Genomic DNA, 19,733 nt, shown 5'->3' with positions numbered 1-19,733 from the left:
GGATATACATGTCTTTACTCAATGCCCACTCATCATACTGTTTGTTTTGTTTTGTTTTAGATGAACATGCCAATGAGATGTCCTCAAAGTCTGGGTTAGGATACCTCTCAGCAGCTTACAGAACTCAGGTGCGCCTCTTTGTTTCTGTCTTCATTTTTAACCCATTTTCTTATTATATTCAGTAATTTTAATTCTTTATCTATCTACCTACCTCTCCGTCTCTCCTCTTTGTGTCTTAGAATGTGGTGCGTAGTTGCAGTCGGTGGCTCCAGGAGCAGCAGTGCCGACCCTGGCATCTGCGTAGCCTCAAACTGCAGCCCCTGACTCCTGTACCAAGGTAGAAACTACTATCTGTGAAGGGCTATTAGGAATTTAATTATATCTACCTGGACTTAGGAACCTTTTCTCACGTTTCACTGTTCTGTAAGTTGCACGTTATAGACAGTGTCCGTGCATTTATTGCTTTCATGATTTGTCATACTTTCTGTGTTTGTCAGTGACATAGAGATTTCCAGAGCTCAGACGCCCAAGCCAGTGGACCAGCTGGCTGAAGAGATTGGTTTGCTGACAGAAGAGCTTGAAGCTTATGGCAGAAGCAAAGCTAAGGTCCGACTCTCCCTGTTAGACCGCCTCCACAAACAGCCTGATGGGAAATATGTACTGGTTGCTGGGTACGTGTGACCTACTGATCAGCGGAATCCTTTTTTTCAATAATCATATTCCTTCAGTGTCCCCTAGTGCTTACCTTTTTTTATATAAAAGAAGTAACCATAAAGCAATATTTCAATTATTTGGCTGCAGACTGAATGTGATTATGACATTAAAACACATAGATTCAGTCACATTATGCAAAACAAAAATGAAATGAAATTAAAAAATGTTCTGTATTTTCTTTATGTCTAGTATAACTCCCACCCCACTGGGCGAAGGTAAAAGCACAGTGACCATCGGCCTGGTCCAGGCCCTGTCTGCCCACCTTAAGCTAAACTCCTTCGCCTGTCTCCGACAGCCTTCACAGGGACCCACCTTTGGAGTTAAAGGTCAGCAATTAATACTTTGGTCCTTATGCTAATTGTACATAGCATATTTTCTCTGAAAAGTATTCACCTCTCTGTGCTTTACCTTTCTCTTGACCTCATGGTATTACAATACAATAGTCTCAGTTTTTGAAGGTCATCATTCCAAAACAACTTCAGTTCCATCCTTTTAAAGAGATGTATTTTAATGTTAGAAACTGTGTCCAACTGTTTCAAATGGTCAATGTTATTTTAGAATGCAACTTTTCTTTTTGTTTTTCTTCCCATTGAATACGCCGAGTGGGATTAGGACAAGGCCAGAGACAGGCGCCTAAACCAGCAGTTAGGAATGTCTCAAGTAACTGTGTGATAAGCTATCTTTGTCAGTGTGAGGCTAGCGTTTCATCCCCTGCTACATTTTGTGCAGGGGTGGAGTAGTTCACTCAGAGTCCACCACTCAGCATTCCTCCTTTGTGTGTCCCTGTCCTGTTGGTCTGCCTCTGACTGTGCTACCTCTTCTTGGTGCCTAGGGGGAGCTGCAGGAGGGGGATATGCCCAGGTCATCCCTATGGAGGAGGTAAGACACACAGACGCTCTCATTGCTCCCTAGCAGGACCAAAGCAGGCTTCAAAGACCTAAGACATGCTGAGACTCACACTAGTTTACACACACACATAACCCCTGGAGCTGTGGTATAATAATAATGATATTGCCTGTGACTAAATCACTGTCCATAAAGGCAAGGAGGGAGGGATGAGAGGGAAGGAGACTGATTTTTTTGCAGACACAGAGTGCTCAACAAGGCAGCCTTCTTTTTCTCTTACCAAAACAAATCTTTTTTTCCTTCTACCACTCCTTCATATCACTTCTTCACAATGTTTTGTTTCCTTTAAATCAAAGGGCTCATACTGGGGCCATCCAAACCCACAGTGTATACCACTACATTACAGGAGCAGCACATACTTCCTCTTTTTTGTTTGTCTTACTCTTCAGTTCAACCTCCATCTGACTGGTGACATTCATGCCATCACAGCAGCCAACAACCTGGTGGCAGCAGCTATCGACGCCAGGATGCTCCATGAGGCAACGCAATCAGACAAGGTGACCATGTGATGATGTCACTCAGCAAGAACTTATTCTTACACCACCAAAAAATGTGAAACTGTTGTTTTAATCTGGATGCTAATATTATGTCACTGAATGATTTTGACTTAATTCCAAGTTTTAGTGATTTACTTTTTATATGTGCTGTTCTCTGTGATCTAAGAAACGAAATTAGGCATTATGTAAATATATTATGTATACATACTACAATCTTGTTACCTTGCGTTGTCACTGAATATTAAAAGTGAATCTTAAAACATACGTCACAGAGACAATTGACGAATCTATATTAGTGCACGCTTTTTACATACCCTTTTTACATTTAGCAGTCACAACCATGGTGTGATTTTGTATTTGATGTGACACATTCCCTTCAAGAAAACATTATTTTCCTCCAAAGTGCAATTAAAGGAACTTTGAAATGTACGTATATACATAAATGTAAGTAAATATTCTGTATTATGCCTTCCAAGGCCCTGTTCAATAGACTGGTCCCTTCAGTGAATGGAGTCAGAAGATTTTCACCCATCCAAATCTCCAGGCTACGTGTAAGTCCAAACACTGCAGTGCCAGAATCACTTGTGTGAACAATCATTACTAGCCAGAAGCATTGCTGTGTTGAGGATGCTTTTATCCACTAGGGGACCTCATTGAGCCTATCTTAAAAATGCCCCCTTTTCCCTCCAGCATGTCCTCATCTCCAAATATTTCTGTCTCCTGTCTGTTTATATGTCTACGAGTGATTCTGTTTAGTGTTGATGAAGAATGCCTGTCTTGGTAAATAGAATGCATATGGCACATGTGAGGTTTGAAAACTGGATGTTTGTCTGTGCTGTTGTGTGAAAGTCTCTGGGATGAGAAGTTAAAAGGACTATAAATTGTTTATTATTCTTAATGGATAAAGTGAGAGATGAATAGTTGGGTGTGTTTGTAATCGGAGCATACCCCGTGAACCTTTTGAACCTGTCAGCAAGTTGATCCCCTCATGGTCATTTAGTTTGAATTTGTTTGAATTTGTTGGGATGATATTGTGGTCACAGCAAGAAAAGTCCCTCTACTTTTGCTTGAAACAAAATATAGAACTAGTCAGTCTATCCTAGAATGTCAAATATATTCCTCTATCTAGCAGTAGGGCATAGATTGGACCGAAATGTGGGCATGTGTGGAACTGAAGCCAAAACTTGCACCTAATTATCCCATCTTCAAAAGCACTTTCAGCCGATCCTCTAATTTCTTTCCTCTCTTCGATTCAAGCGTCTAGGGATCAATAAAATTGATCCTGCGTCTCTCACACCCGAGGAAGTCAGCACCTTTGTTCGCCTTGACCTTGACCCCTCCAAGATCACCTGGCAGAGAGGTATCTATAGAAGTATAGAAATTCACTGTATATATCATTTCTGTTTGTAACTTTCTAATACTGAAGGGCAATCTTTTTTTCCCCCACAATCCAAAGGACAAATTTTTTGTCTGTGAAATTTTCAGTAGCGTTTGTGTTAGCTTCTTGATACAGTGGTTTGTCATTCTTTTGCTTTTTCCACATAAAAGTAGATATTGCAACTTTACACACATTTAAACTACAGCAACCTTCTACCTAGTCGTTTGTGGTATACAGTGAAAATATTTTCAACATCCCACCAAGGTTATGTATTATTTATTAAAAAATGGTCAGTTTCCAACACTCGGGACATAAACATTTCTCAGTAGCAGAGATGTTTTAATTGGGACAATGATGTGACTGATTACATTTGATGTTCGATATTAGATGTCCTGAATGAAATGGTAATGCTTGCTACACACTCAATATTAATATATCACACAAATCTAATTTACTTTAAAAAATGTCACATGCAATCTTTATTTGTTTTCATTTTTATTATTGTTTGGGGGGAAATTCCCATTACAGTCAAAAAAGTGATTGCCATCATCATCCATTATATCCACATGCTTTTCCACAGAAATAGCCAAGAATGTGCATAAGTACATATGAGGTAAACAAACAATGTGCATATGGTATATTATGTTCATGTATATATGTATGACTTGCATGCAAATGTAATTTACATGAAGTTTTTTTTTTTAGATACAACAAATTCTGAAAGTAAAGGTCCCATATTGTAAAAACAATTAAAACCAGTTGAGTTGCTATATAAGCTGTATAAAGTATCAAAAAGCTCAATCCACAGAGAAATGCACACGGCTAATAAAAAAATGTATGTTTTTCTTTAAACATGAAATCATATTAACATCTTCTAGTAGAAATCCAAAATACAAGCATGAACCTGAAAATGAGCCGAATATGTCTCCTTTTATAGTCACTGCGTATGTTGGTGTACTCTCATCAACGAAAACTGGCTTTGACAACTCTTTACGGCTCCTGTGTTCATATGGATTTAACACATCTAAAAGTGTCACAGTCATCAATCACAGAGTAATAAACGGAGGTATGGAAGGAGTGGGAATAGCTACATCATTGGTAGCTATGTTTGGTTTGAAGTTGTCAGTGAGAACAACCAGCCGGGTGCTGCTATGACTGATGTGGTATTTACTCAAGTTGCTCCAGAGGGCACTCTTAAAAGACGAAGCCTGGAGATTAAAAACAGATTTACAACGTAACGTTCGTGGGTGTGACTGTGCGTCCATGTTTTCATGAAACAAACCATGTTTTTCACGTTCCCTTTCATGATCAAACCAACTTGAAGCAAAATTTTTGACAAATGTGGTTCCCCTGCTCATTGTAATAGCCACAGTTTTCTAGCCATGTTATCAGAGAATAGGTGCAGTGCTGAGTGACAAACCTTTAAGTAGCAAATCTTTGGTAGCACTTTCAGTGTGTCATCACCTACTCACAATAAGAGATAAGAATCTCTCTTTTTTTTCAGTTGTTGGGTTTATGTCTGTGTGTGAGTTTGAGTCTATTAAACAATGTATGGAAAAAAAATGTTTTAGTCTGCCAGGTTCAGGCTGTAAAAAACACAAATCTTTTGTTTGTCTCAGATATCCCATAAAGTTATATTTACTATTTCATTTAATATATGTTATGCCAGTTTTCCTGCTAAAAGTAGCATATGTCGTGTAAAATAGTGCAGGAAATTAACCTTTTCTTTTCGTTTTCCAGTTGTTGACACAAACGACCGTTTCTTGAGGAAGATCACAGTAGGACAGGCGAGCACTGAAAAAGGACAGATCAGAGAGGTATGCAGCATTCATGCCTTCACAATCTTCATCCCTCTGAATTTATATTATTCTTTGAAATATTTTTTCCGATAACCAGAATATGAATGTTCCTGCAGGATACCGTTATTTACTTCACTTAAAGTGTTACATTCCAGTTCATCACAAATATTATCTCATTACAAACAGTGATATCACTGCAGTGTTTCTATTGCAGAGTTTTTGCTGGTGGGTGTCATTTATTGGGTCTCACGCTGCATTCACGTGCTCCTCGGATGGTCCTGTTTGTTGAGAAGTCGTTCTTTTGACTTTGTTCATGAGCTTTAAGTTGTAATGTGGAATCAACATGGACGCTACAAAAGAAGTGTTGTATTTTGACGAATTGAACATTTTACCATTGTTATGTCACCACATGAATGCAAAATTATTATTATTATTATTATTAAGGTGGCATGGCCTGTGTTTTTAGGTGCTTGTACAGTAAAATTACGTGTGTATAAAAACTTTCACACACACACACACACACACACACACACCCTATCCTCTGGTAATGATAAAGCCCAGATGTATTTCACCCATATGTCTGTAGTAATGACAGCTAAATGAAATTCTGTAAATAAACACCCCACCTCAATGGGAAGCAAGCAAGCTTAAGTGAAAGCAAATGTTTAAAGAAGGAGAAAGGTGACCCACCCATCCACACACGCGCACGAGCACGCACACACACACACACACACACCTGGACCAGCCTCTGAGCTAGTTCAGCACATGTTTACATTTACCCCATCAGCGCATCCATTCCGTTTCCCTTCTCATTCCTCGGCCCTCCACCTTCCTCCAGCGCTGGATACACTATAGCCCCTCAGGGTATTATCACTGGGAGTGGGAGTAGAAATGTTGTGTTCCTTGGTGGATTGATGTGGTTTAAGTTATTTTCTTTTTTTCTTGTGACGTGGAATGGAGACTGCTTTGGTTTTTTCCCTATGGAAATTCGTCATTCACTCATTTTTCACATAAATCAACACTGAAAGTCACATAAAAGTGAATCAAATGTCATTTTTGTTCTCATAATACTAGGCCATGATCATTTGAATCGTATTCTCCTTCCCATGTGATAAAGCTGTCTAGTCTACATAACCTCTTGTCTGCCAGTCATTGTGGAAAGTTTTCTTTCTTCCTACAGTGCGTTTGCTACTGCACTGTGGTCTTGAGAGTTAATCGGGCAAATCTCTGAGGCTGAAAATCGAAGCAAACGTGCCAAAAACTGTCAAACCAAATTTAATTTTATAAAAAATTAGCTCCATCCTTGCTTCAACTCTGCCGCCTACTTTGAGCTTCATTTTGGCTCTTCAAAAACCTATGGATGATGTCACAGAGACTATGCTCATGTTTTATAGAGACTGTTCACACATCTCATTCACTCTTAAAATTACTATTCTTTACTAAGCAGTCCCCAGTAATTAAGATAAAGTCACATTTATTCACATGATTTCACACAATAACAACCATAAAAAAAAGTTTGTGCTCATCTATTTCATGCTTAGTAAATGCATCTGAATTTTCAGCAGGTCCGTGAACAAATGGTATGTGTAGTTTGTTGCTCTTTGGTTTACATTGTGTTATTTTACTCCTCCCACTCTCCAGACTGGGTTTGACATTGCAGTGGCCAGCGAGATCATGGCTATCCTGGCTCTGGCAGACAGCCTGGAGGACATGAGAAACAGACTGGCGCGCATGGTGGTGGGGACCAGCCACTCTGGACAGCCTGTCACCGCAGAGGACCTGGTGTGTGTTACTGTGTGGTCTTGTCATTCAGAGAGTGTGGGAATTTTAAACCTGACAATCTCACAGTTGGATTTTCATCACTACATCTCAAAATTTCTGAAAAGTAAAGCGTCAGCTCCAATTTCTTCCTTTTTAATTCAGATAGATGTAGAGACTTCACTACCATGCAGAAAGAAGTATGAAAGATAGGTGGGTTCTCCATTTTTGGTAGAAAAACCTGTGGCGTTGGGCCCTTGTGGGGAGAAACCTGTACAAAACATGTGCAACATAATTCATCATAATCATAGTTTTATGTCAAACTTGCAGTTTAGACATTTACAAATTCCCACTAGTCCCAGACGCACTAACGTCCCACTTCCCCTCTTCAAAACAACACGTCTAATGTAGGTGTAACCTGCGACTGAGATGTTATGCAGAGTTTTTCGCGCCTCTCTCCGGATCCGTCTGTGGGGTCAGCTGGTTCTGGTTTCCCCCAGAAGACTGCAGCCTGTGTTGTTTCAGAGCTGTACAGGAGGATCCCCTATAAAGTTACATTAGTTTTTCTGACGCAAAAACATCACCACACCTCAGAGCCAGCCCCACTGGGAATATGCTATGCAACTGATTGCTGACAAGGCATATTTTGGGGAAGCAAGCACGGAAGCCTACAAATGAACCGTAGTACCATTATCATCTGTGGTAGACAACAATCTAACCTTACTTTACATATCGGTTGTTATATTAATTGTATTAGTGGGGTTGTTTTTGTCTACATCCTAATAACTTGTTCTTGTTTCCAACCTCCACCCCCATATCGCCTTCCTCCCTGTCAGGGTGTGAGTGGAGCACTGGCGGTGTTAATGAAAGATGCCATCAAGCCTACGTTGATGCAGACCCTTGAGGTGAGACACAAACCCAACTTAAATAGTCATCATGCTGCTCAAGTGAGCGTTGTCTGGTGAATAGCTTGAAGAATAAATATGTTGGCAGTCTACAGGGACATTGAGAGCTGTCAGAGAAAAGGAAGAGAGTGCTCCACTGAGAGCTTTTAAGAAAGAATGATAGATTGAGCTTTTTCCTCCCATGGGTTTTTATCTTGATAGTGGTTTAGCTGTGTGTAGAGGACAGGTGGAGCTCTCAGAAGCTATTCCATCCAGATTCATGCTATCCTAAGTCCTTAAACCAGAACTCTCACAACATCTGTCTTTCATCTATTTTTTGAGACATTACTGTTAGATGAATGGACGTGTGATCACACAGGCACATGAACAGTTCTTGACACATACACATACACACACACACACACACACACACACACACACACACACACACACACACACACACACATACAGTATATACAGCATATATACTATCAGTGACCTTAAGCTTTTGCCATGCTTGAAGGAAAAGCCCAATCCTCAAGGTGATGGATGGAGAAATGGAGAGGAGAGGAGAGTTTGGAGGTTTAAAGGATTTAATGAACCAATGACAAACCAGACATCTTAAATTGACCTTTGACCTCCCTGGTTCAGCAAAATCCCACTTGAAAGAAGAAGAAAGAAGTACAGAGTTTTTAGAAGATTGGCTCATTTACTAACGTACCCGCTAAAGGAGGAGGATGTAGACTTTGAAAGCATTACTGTATGCTGGGACTGGATTCATTCACTTCCTGTGCTCATTGTGTCGGCTGGAATGGAATATGCGGAAAAATAATTGCAGTGATAGAAAAATAAGATGCAACTTTTGTTAATTCAAATAAATTGTTTATAATGTAGCCATTGTAAGCAACAATTTGAAAATTATTTTTAGCTGACTGGCCATGTATCCAGCTGCATAGGGGAATATGGTCCAGGGTAGTTCATATTTTAATCATTTTTTTATGATTAGCTGTTTTTTGTATATCGACCAAACTTTTTTATTAAATCTTACTTTTCTACTCTTTCTTTTTAAAGATTAGAATAGAAATACTTTATTGATCCCAAGCTGGGACATTGCAGAAGCTTGTTTCATATAAAACATAGAATATTTTCCCCTCTTCAGGCCTCTCAAAAATCCTGTAAATTGAATTGTTGGTACTCAAGTCCACTCCTGTGGTAAGAGATTGCATTTCGACAGACATTACATATTCTCCATTGGTCAAAATTAAAAACTGTTTGGGAAAGTGGTTTTGTTTGCTTTTAACATTCTCATCACATAACAGGTAGACAGTCAACAGGCCAGTCTGAAAGCTATTCTTTAATGGTTAACCATGAACTAAAAAACATTCTTCTAAGAAATGAAACTTTACTGCATTACCTATCTGGTCATTGTTTGGGCAGTGTGTGGGAGTCTGTACATCTAGGCGAAGGCGTCTGCTTTATCTTTATCTTTGCTCTCAGCATACGCTTTTCTAACTGAGACACTGGGCTGTGTATTTTTCTGTTGGATTGATTTTAGTTCATAAAGTCAACAATGTTAGCAGCCATGCTTATGCTAAGGGCTTTGTGTTTTGTAGTAGGGCTATTTCCCGTTTGTTCTTTGTTGGTTTTCAACAGAAAACTTGGTTACACGGCTGTTGGGTGGGGAAAATAAAACACAGACTGGGTGTTTTCAAGGGTGTAGAGGGAGTGTTGCATGCAACAGATATTTGGTTACTCTCTGATTTTATTTTTTTTTGGAGGAAGCTTTGTGGTCCTGTTGTGTAAAACCGTTTCCTGTGTGGGTTTCCTGTGATTCTGGTCAGGGAACTGGTATCTGGATCGACCGGGCCTCAGAGCTCCATGAGAATTTTCCATTCAGCTTGACCGCCTGTGCCCTTTATGCCCTCTTCGCTTATGATTGTTTGTGCTGAATACAGACGCACACATGAGAATAGAGTTGGTATATGGAAGCTTATGTGTGTGTGCGTGTGTGTGTGTGTGTTAGAGCATACAGTCCTTTGTTGTTTCAGATGGGGAGACATAGCACAAGAGGAAAAAGGATAGTTTTTTTAACCCACTCCCTGTGTACGTGTCTATTAGGCAGACCTCAGTCATTCTCTGCGTTTCTCAAACATGCTGTCTACGTTTCTGGCGTTTCCCCGAACCGACTGCATGTATCTTTACTGTGAAGTAGACGATAGAGTAGACAATCATACTGCAGACTCTCAGGTTTGAGTCCTTGTGCCGTCTGAAAATGTCCACTGAGAAACTTTTATTAGTGTAGCACTGATCTGCAGCTGGTGTAGTGGACACAACAAGAGATGCACAAAAAAGAGGAAACGGTGACATGATATCCATCTTCCTGTTTTTGTTAGTTTTCCCAGTCTTCACAACCCTCTTGTCCACCAGCTGAAGAGGTGACACACTTAACGTTTCATTTATTTCCACTGTCATCGCCCTGTTGTGGCTTTTATTGCCTGAATCTCTTTTCCTCGTGTACGGATGTGGAAAGTGTGAACTGGGTCAAGTTAAGGTTCAGGAACTGCAAACACACAGGAAAATCCACATAAAATATGACGTGTATTGCCTTTCCATCGGAACAAAGAAAGGAACATGTTGTTGAATGGATAAAATATACAAAACTGATATTTGTCTTTTATATTGTTCCCTCTTTCTCTTTTTCCTCATATCTGCCTTTCCTTTACAATGTATACCTTATTTTTCTTCATGCCGTTAGATGCTACATACATACATACTGTATACACACACAACTATTTAACAGAAAATTGCAGCATGTGTCTGAGTCTTGTAAAATGGCTGATTTACTCCTCCGAGGGGAGGCTGTTTATGCAGGCAGAGGGAGAGGTATGCAAACAAAAGCTTAGAAAACCATGCAAGTCCTTCCCATCCTTCCTTTTTTCCTCCCTCTCAAGGAATACCATGCAGTTTAACAATAGGTCAGTTGGCTTTCTCAAGTTTTCTTCTTAATCAGTTTTCTCAGTAATTTTCACTTTTTTAAAGCCTGCCATAAGTGCAATTAAAAAATTGTGATCTTGAGAATTAGATCTTTCCCCTTCAGCCCTATAATTTGATGGTTGTCTTGGTTTGTGTGAGCTGAGTACACACAGCAAACTAACTCCGAAGGAAAGTTGCAGAGCTGTTGGCTGCAAACCTTCCGGATAGGCCTGCTGCTTGTAAGTGAACAGCAGCTGTGAGTTTTCGCCAGTCGTAGCAGAGTTTCACTGCAGTTTAGACGAAAATGCCATTAGTTCCAATTGAGGAAAATCAATGCGAGATTTATATTATTTGTCAAGCACACTAATATAGTTCTACTACTTTTGGACAGTGTTTTAATTAGGCTTATACTTGAATGCAAACAACTCCAGCAATACAAACATCACAGGGTAAAGGTAAAGTGACTTGATGAGGTCTGAGCTCACGTCACTTTATCTCTATACTTTTACTTACTGTATCACAACTGTTAACACCTTTTCTAAACAATTATATTTCTTCATTTATATTTTATTTGTTTATTTTTTAGCCATATGTCTTAAATTAGTTTTAGATTAAGATTTTGCTTTTACTTGCATGATTTTCTTTTTAGAATTATTTAATGAGCAATGTTGGAGAGAGCCTGAGGCCTAGGATTTTCATTGCCAATAACTACTTTTGTTATTGTTGTGCACATGACAAGTAACAAACTGTGAACACGCAAACTTGTTGCATAAATATCATAGCATGAATAACCACCCATCCTTCTATTTTGAGCACCTTTCTCTGAAGGCTCTCTGGTTTTGTCTCGGAAAGTGCCATATTTCTACCCATTTTGTTTAATTAATTTTAGTTGAGTCCTTATTCCATATATATGAATATTTTAGATATATGGAACTCAAGTTACTTGCAAGGTTTAGTCAAGAACTGATCTCTTACATCTATGGATAAGTAAACATTCAAACTATGAGGTCCGGCAGTCGAAGCCCTACTTTTAAAAAAATAAGACCTTTAACATTGATTTGATCTGTACATACTAGGCATATGACATGTTCATCATGTGTAATGCACTTTGCACTGCCTCACTGAAAGTAATTGTACTGGCCCGAGCGTCTGCCAGAGGCAGTAACTTAAACTTGAAGTGCTCTTTTAGTTTGTGTGTGCGCCCAGCTTTTGGGGAGTAATCCAAATCAGCAGGGGAAGGAAGCCTGGCCCACACTCAGGCTGCTATGCCAGTTGAGTACCTCTTAACTTGTGCCTACTGTTTAGACAATCAGTGTCCGCCAAAGTACATTCACACTTCAATATGTATTTATGTTTCTGAAATTTGTTGAATTTAGGATAAAAGAACAAGTAAGTCCTTGTTTAATCTTGGTCGGTGAGTTGCTGTGGGTTACACTGTTTTCTCAACTCCTCCTGCATGTTTGTGTGCCCCTCTAATTGTTGCAGGGTACACCAGTGTTTGTCCATGCTGGGCCCTTTGCCAACATCGCCCATGGCAACTCCTCAGTGCTTGCAGACAAGCTGGCTTTAAAGTTGGTTGGACGGGACGGCTTTGTGGGTAAGAACGCACATTCCGTGCATACAACATAGGCTCACACACACACACACACACACAAACTAAAGCAGATGCACAACCACAAAACCTTAGTGGATGACAGACAACAAGGTGTTACAGTAACTTTCTTGGAGCCCCAGATGTGGAACAATTTAACGCCTAAGCTTCTTACCAGGGTAGATTAAACTATAACTTATACTATGCTCCAGTCATGAACTTCAGCTTGCTCCAGTGCTGTTGCAACCTTTGGCCTACATTTACGTCCATCATTCTGGTTCTGTCTCTGTTTAAGCTGCAGCTGGTTGACTACTACCTTGCTACTTCATAACTTTCTAGGAAACGGGTGGAAAGATTGCATAAAAAAACAGGAGAGAGGAAGGAAGCTGATTGATAATCTTAAGAGCCCCTGGAATGCTTTAGAGTAAACCACACTAATCCCTTCAACGTCAAAGCATACTTGAATATTTCCATTTTTATCTGTCCATCCCGCTGCTCGCTTTCTGTCCTCATTTACTTTGACTGCAGAAATATGTTTGGAATGTGTTGTTGAGTTTGTCAGGGGAGTTTGATGTATATGCAAATCTCATCAAGGCTTAAATTTATGTGCATTCTGTGTGTGAGAGCAATAACGGGTAAAAGGATAACGGGTAAAAGGAGAAGATTGACTCTTTGGGCATGCACAACATTTACACGAGCTGTCATCTGTGAGCTGGGCAAAGGTGTAGGAAGAGTGAGCAGAGAGTTGGGTTTCACAACACTGGAGCGGAGAAACAGGGAGGCTTGTATGCATTTTATACCTCCACCTCTCCACGCTACTTGTTTTCCATCCGTCTCGTTCTCTCCCTTCCCTGTCTGTGTGTTTGTTACCTGACTCTTAGGTATGCCAGGAACTCAATTTCTCTCCTTTTCCTCCCTCTGCAGCTGGGATGCATGTACCCCCTCTCTACCGATCCCTCCCCCCGGGCTCTCTTCTCTGATGCCACAAACTGTGCTTTCTTTTAACTCACTTGAACTCTTTCTCTTCTAGTGGAGCACAGGTTATCCTCAATTTTTGGCCACTTCTTTTAACTGGCACCACTGAAAGGAATAATAAAAGCGTAGTTATGAAAAATGTATATTACTGCACATACAGTCCAGAATCCAGCTCTTTGTTTGATCTAGCTTCATCGTCAAATGTATTACAGTTTGGGCCTTATTTGTAATTTTATTGGTTATGAAAACATTGTACACACCAAAGTAATTGCTAAGATCTTAAATTATGATAACATCCCAACAATATCTGACAGGATATAGCTAGATCATCTCTGAACCACTTTTTTTTGGAGCTACCACACCACAGTGTCTTTAAGTAATATACAGTTCAGTTTCATTGAGTCTGCAAGCTCCTCTCTTATGCCAAAGGAAGTACATGAACTCTCTGTGAACTCAGTGAGGGGTTTTTGGGGTGTGTATGGAACCTGGCCTTGCATCATACTGCTCTGTATTATTGTGGGTTTTTCAAGTCACTATGGAATCTGAACTTTAAAATGGAGAAATGCTTCTCTTAGGGGGGCTGCTGGGGGGTGAATTCCACATGCCAGATGTGAGGGATTCCTGTATCATTAACAGTCTGGAGTACTGAACACAGATAACCCCATGACACTGACTTACTGTAATGTTTCCCACACCGCTGAGCCTCCCTAAACTAAAGCAACAAAGCATTTGGCCATTATAGAAATGGCCACGGAGAAATGATGATGATGATGATGATATAGTCAACATGAAAGCATTTCAAGCTCTACACCCTTTTTAACATCACTTTAAAAACATCTCAGGAGATAAATGTACCCAACCCAAATGGCCACAAGACCCCACAATTTCACAAAAATATTTTGCCTTTTCTCCAAGACAAATAAAATCTGCTACAAAAAAGAAATCGACATAAATGGAGGTCATTTTAATAAAAAGTACACCCCTTATGTTCTCTTAGAGAGGACAGTAAAACAAAAACTGAACCTCATTCTCCTCAGTTTCTTTAACTTGAACTTGTCTAAAAAATTAAGTTAATTGAGTTATTTATTTATTCAAATTAATTTGGTAGTTTTATGTAATTTAGTCAAATTGCCTTTTTAAATTGTCGATCCTGAGCTGTTTCATCAAATTAATGATGTTCGATGAATCAGGTCCAGGTGTCTTATGAAATTTCCTTCTTACACATTTATCACACAACAGGGCATTGTGTGTCAGACATGTTCTCACTTACTGGAAATACTCTGGTTGGTTGAGGTGAGGGGTGGGGCCTAGATAGAGCGTGCAGACATGAAGCGGATTACACCATGGTCACGAACTGCGGCTCGTTATTTGGTTCTAAACATAGAGATGCTTGCTGTTCCTTAAATTTGTGTGACCATTTCGGCGTCAGCCTTTCTCCAGTTAGACATTTTAGTGGCCGTCTTCATCAGCGTTCCTCTTCTCCCTTGGATGTTTGTTTTCTTACTGTTTCACCTGAGCCACATGATAGAAATGTAATCAGCACGCCCGCTCGCTCGCTATGAATTTTTACACTTTGGGCTCATCTGACATTACACAGCCTTTGTACTGCGTCGCAAGGGTAAAATCTGTTTGTGTGAAAGAGGCTTTAGATTTCTGTATACAATGTGAATTTATGCACTGGTTATTAAGTCAGAATCAGCACTTAATATGCAGGCAAGTGCATTGATGTAGCTTTAAATATATGGTAAATACAGTCCTCATATAGTATAATATTATGAATTTATAATTGGTACTGAAATGACAAGTAGATTAATTGATTGTTGGTTAATAGATCATTTGTAAACACTTATTTTTAAGATCAATTATTAATTAAGTTAATGGCCAAAGTAAAAAAGTTCAGAAAATGGGCCTTTTCATATATAGAAATTTGCTGCTTCTTTTAGTTTTATATCATTAAATTAATATTCATTTATTTATTTATTTCGGGCATGTCAGTTAGATAAATCATCATCACACATTATCTTGGTTTACAATTCAAATGACAGAGAGGGAAAGCGGGAGAAGCAAAAGCTTATCGAGTCCCGCACCCGTTACCCACAGAATACATTATCTTCATCATACTATTTTTTTGTCCTTTGACTTAACATGTTTCAACAGCAGGCTGTAGTCAGAGCTGCCGTCTAGCTCTAGACAGACAAACGGACACATATTCCATAGTAGTCCATCATGAGTGAGCAACTGTTCTTTCAGTCATGCCTCTCTCAGCAGCTTCTTCTGCGCTTAGCTTCGCCATATCCTCCCGAGTTGTGGCTACATTTGCTCACATCCTGGCCACATACTGGCGGATTTCAGAGATGTCAGAGTGCATCCTGACCAAAGCACTCCAAGCTGTGGCCTTGTCTGCCCTCACACTGGTCTGTTCAGCGACAATCTTTCTCAGCTAACAGTATTGCATGAACGTTCCCGATCCCAATGCGAGCATTCCAATTGTCATGAACAAGAATATGTACGCATCCTCCACATCCAGCGCCGCAATATTTTGTCGACAACTGAAAAAAAAAAAGAATCAATAATCATTGGGTGCAGCCCAACTAAGTGCAACACCTCTGACTGGAAACCCCTAACAGGAAATGGTGACCGTGTTGATCTAGCCTACTTTCCAGCCTTTTCGGTTAGTGTTTTTATTGGCATGGATGCTGATACCAATGCTTTGACTGGTAGTAACACCATCCAGCTCTCTTCTCACTCACAACAACATCGACCTCCTCTTCCCCTTTTACTCTCTGGCCAGTTCAAGGTTGTCACACAGAACAGGAAGCTTGCAAGTGTTTCCTCATGACAACCTCTGGGGTCAACCTCCTGCCTGGTGTAATGTAATTAAATACTCACAGTCCTTGTTTCCATGCTTTCCAATGAATATTCTTTGCTCTGCCTTGTTCTGCATGTGAGGTATGACTACTTATGTGCCCAGTTTCAGGGAGATCACACAATTTCTGGAAATATCCACAAACCATGAACTTGAGAATGTGATTTTATTATTTTTTTACTGTCAGTATTCAGAGCCAACGTTCTTGCGTGGTGCTAACGAGAAACACTGCACTCTGTCAGCAGCAGTCTTTGGCCAAATAACGTTGAGTTACATTCTTGTGCTCATCCCTCAGGATTTATCTTTCCTCTTTACTCAGAGAGAGCTGTTAAGATGGAGATGATGCAGCCAATTCCCCCCCAAATCCAATTTCTGCTTAATGTCAGTGATGTCCTTTATGTTCTCATAAACTGGTTGGTCCTAGCAATAAAATTGATGTTTTTTCTTCCGTTTTACTTGTCTCCTCTGCTTGCCTCTCCCTTCTTTGAAGTCTTTTACTCTTGCATCTCTAGTGCAATAATTCATACTTTCACTAATGCAGTGACCCACAGAGCAGACTGATGCATTTCTTTATGGAAACACTTTTTTTCTCACTAAAGCCTCAGAGAGATATATATTTGTCAGCCACAAGCACTGTATGCTATTAGTGAATTACTCTTTTCTTACTGAAAGCCTCAGATGCTGCCTTGTAACCAAACAATGTATGTTTTGATGCAAATTATTCCTTGACAGCACATAAAGCAGCATTTACTGTATAGATCGAATCTATACGCACAAGCATATAATAGACACAATTTATCATATTCATTTATTTCCTGACATTCTTCCTAGCCGCATTTAATTATCCTTTTGACTGAATTAAATGTCAAGAGGGTTAGCTGATGGGGACTGTGCCCAGGCTGCCCAAACAAAGATTACAGAAAGGTGAATGCAACTGGTTTGGACGAGTGTTCAACAACATAAACCTCTCACTGGTGGAAACAGTTGGGCTGGGTATCCCAGTTGCAATGGACAACTGACCCTCCAGTGAGATGTGACTAGTAGATCTTTATTATAATAACAAAATGCTCTCATTGGTCCCCAACTCTGCTCCCGGAGAGCTACCACTATCTATACTAAACCTTTGCCGTTAAACCAAACCACCCTTTCTCGCTTAACATAACCTAGCTCTTATTTAACTGTACTCTGATTCTCCCTGTGTTTCGTTGGTCTTAAGTTATGAAATGTACTTTTTAAGCTTGACTAGTGTGTTAGTTTGAGTTTTAATCAGGGTATTTTGAAAGTGAAGGGCTAAAACTAACACTTCAGCCATGGCTCTCCTTAGTTAATCACCATATAATGAGTATAACAAGGAGACATGTTTAAGGCTATTTAGGGTTCAACTGTCACATGGATAGGCTTGTCTGGACATCAAATGGTGGGGTCATGTTACATCTTCACTTTAAACGAACCCAATCTGAGAACACTAAGAAGCCGATCTGGATAGCCACCTTTTTTGGTGGTGTTCGTGCAGGTATTTTTTTCCCATCCAGGGTTCAAATGACCATGTTCCCACAAAGCTGAAGAGACTGCACTAAATATGAAAATACACCAGAAGTTATTAAAAACCTCTCTGAACAAGTTAGGTGTGAAACAACCCGAGTCTTCCTCTAAAACTCTAGCTCTGGCCCAAGTGTTTTAGTACAATGATGCCACACATGTACACAGTCCCCCACACATGCACACAATATGTAACAGGAAACCTTATCTTAACAAGACCATCATTCCAGGTGGAATATTTGCTTTGTTTGGAGCCTGTTCAAGAGGCCTGTGTGTAGGGCCGTCCATATCAGAGGCGCTCTGAATCATTGAGAGCCCTTACGGTGAACCCATTACTCAATACAGTGTTGCTGTTCAGAAAGAAAAACAGTCACACTCAACTTTTATACCCAGGGTTGTTTAAATAAGTCTGACTGAACTCAGAAGAATATATAAAGTTGTTTTCAAAGTCAAATGAGGTCAAAATGGTATTAAATAAAAAGGTCGAGAGGATACAAGTGATAAATGTAGACAGTTGCCTCTGGGTCAAACTCTTTGAGCTATCACCATGAACCTCACTACCTATTTTCATTTATCTTCCAAGTGCTGCAGCAGTTGTGGTATGGTGCAGAGAATTTATTTGGCATTCCCTAGGTAGTTGCTTAAGGAGTGAAAACAAAAGATGTGATAACAGGATCACTTTCCACGTACAGTATTGTTGGGCAAGACACTTCACCCTCCTTGCCTCTTGTGAATGTGTATGACTGTTGTATGTTTTGAGGAGGTGGTTGGAGGGGCCGTAGGCGCTGATTAGCAGCCACGCTTTCGTCAGTCTGCCCCAGGGCAGCTGTGACTACTATCGTAGTTTATCACCACCATGTAGGTCTGTGTGAATGATTGATGATCCATTATTATTATTCAATATACACTTTTGAAATGGAAATCTGTTTCCTCACAGTGACAGAAGCTGGCTTTGGAGCGGACATCGGGATGGAGAAGTTCTTCAACATCAAATGTCGTGCTTCAGGGCTGAGGCCAGACGTGGTGGTGCTGGTTGCAACTGTTCGAGCATTAAAGATGCACGGCGGTGGCCCAAATGTAAGTTGACATAACAAAGTCAATAAAACACCACTGACAACATTGATGTGTTTGAATTGCACTGGGAGGCCACCTTAAATATATTATGATTAAAAATCATAATGTGGTCTTACAGCCTGGCTTTCACCCACACACTTTCTCTGATGAATTAGAATTAAAGAATCAATGGAACAGATGTTTTTAACAACCTAAACTAGGATGTGACACTTATGCACATAGTTTCAGACACCCTACATTAACAGTAACATGCTTTCAATGGTCATTAAAAATAATTTGATTCGGCAACCATTTTATACAATTGTTATCTCTGTGCATATCCATCCAGAGCACAAACAGTCTATACATCGCACCCTACTAAGACATATTACAAGGTTGTGTGAAGGTTTCACTGCCCTTTTTATGAACTGAATTCTCCTCTGTGTGATCAAATTAATGTGTCCAAAAACAATATACTTCTGAATGTGATATAATACTGCAGTGTGTGATAATTTGTTGTCTGTGTGTGTTTTCAGGTGTCGGCAGGTGCGCCTCTTCCAAGAGAGTACATTGATGAGGTATGAGCAATATAGATATGGTTTTGAGTTTAGGGGTTGTTCCATCACTGTTAAATTAAAATAATTGACTTAGCCTGTTTTATTGCATTTGGTCGTAAAGGTCAGGATGTTTTCAGAAAAGCTAAAGCTATTTAAACTCATTGGCCAATGTAAGGGTCCAATTATAAAATAATCATGTGCTCATTAACATAACGCTGTTTAGTGGTGTGTCTGTGTGTTTTG

At 39.9% G+C, this 19,733-nt stretch overlaps 1 protein-coding gene across 2 annotated transcripts in view; it reads left to right on the top strand.

Annotated features, from left to right (window-relative positions):
- The window catches only part of mthfd1l (methylenetetrahydrofolate dehydrogenase (NADP+ dependent) 1 like), a 38,020-nt gene that overhangs the window by 6,166 nt on the left and 12,121 nt on the right, over positions 1-19,733 (top strand). For both annotated transcript variants that reach the window (XM_083934293.1, XM_083934292.1), the window contains exons 9-22: positions 61-128; positions 240-337; positions 498-671; positions 904-1,040; positions 1,547-1,593; positions 2,010-2,117; positions 2,594-2,668; positions 3,375-3,477; positions 5,236-5,312; positions 6,936-7,076; positions 7,889-7,957; positions 12,395-12,506; positions 18,818-18,957; positions 19,470-19,511. In XM_083934293.1, the coding sequence (XP_083790419.1) occupies positions 61-128; positions 240-337; positions 498-671; positions 904-1,040; positions 1,547-1,593; positions 2,010-2,117; positions 2,594-2,668; positions 3,375-3,477; positions 5,236-5,312; positions 6,936-7,076; positions 7,889-7,957; positions 12,395-12,506; positions 18,818-18,957; positions 19,470-19,511 (1,391 nt within the window). The remainder of the gene's footprint in view (positions 1-60; positions 129-239; positions 338-497; positions 672-903; positions 1,041-1,546; positions 1,594-2,009; positions 2,118-2,593; positions 2,669-3,374; positions 3,478-5,235; positions 5,313-6,935; positions 7,077-7,888; positions 7,958-12,394; positions 12,507-18,817; positions 18,958-19,469; positions 19,512-19,733) is intronic.

Source organism: Echiichthys vipera (assembly GCF_963691815.1).
Source record: "Echiichthys vipera genome assembly, chromosome: 19".
Classification (NCBI taxonomy): domain Eukaryota; kingdom Metazoa; phylum Chordata; class Actinopteri; order Perciformes; family Trachinidae; genus Echiichthys; species Echiichthys vipera.
This window is presented reverse-complemented; position numbering and strand designations above follow the sequence as displayed.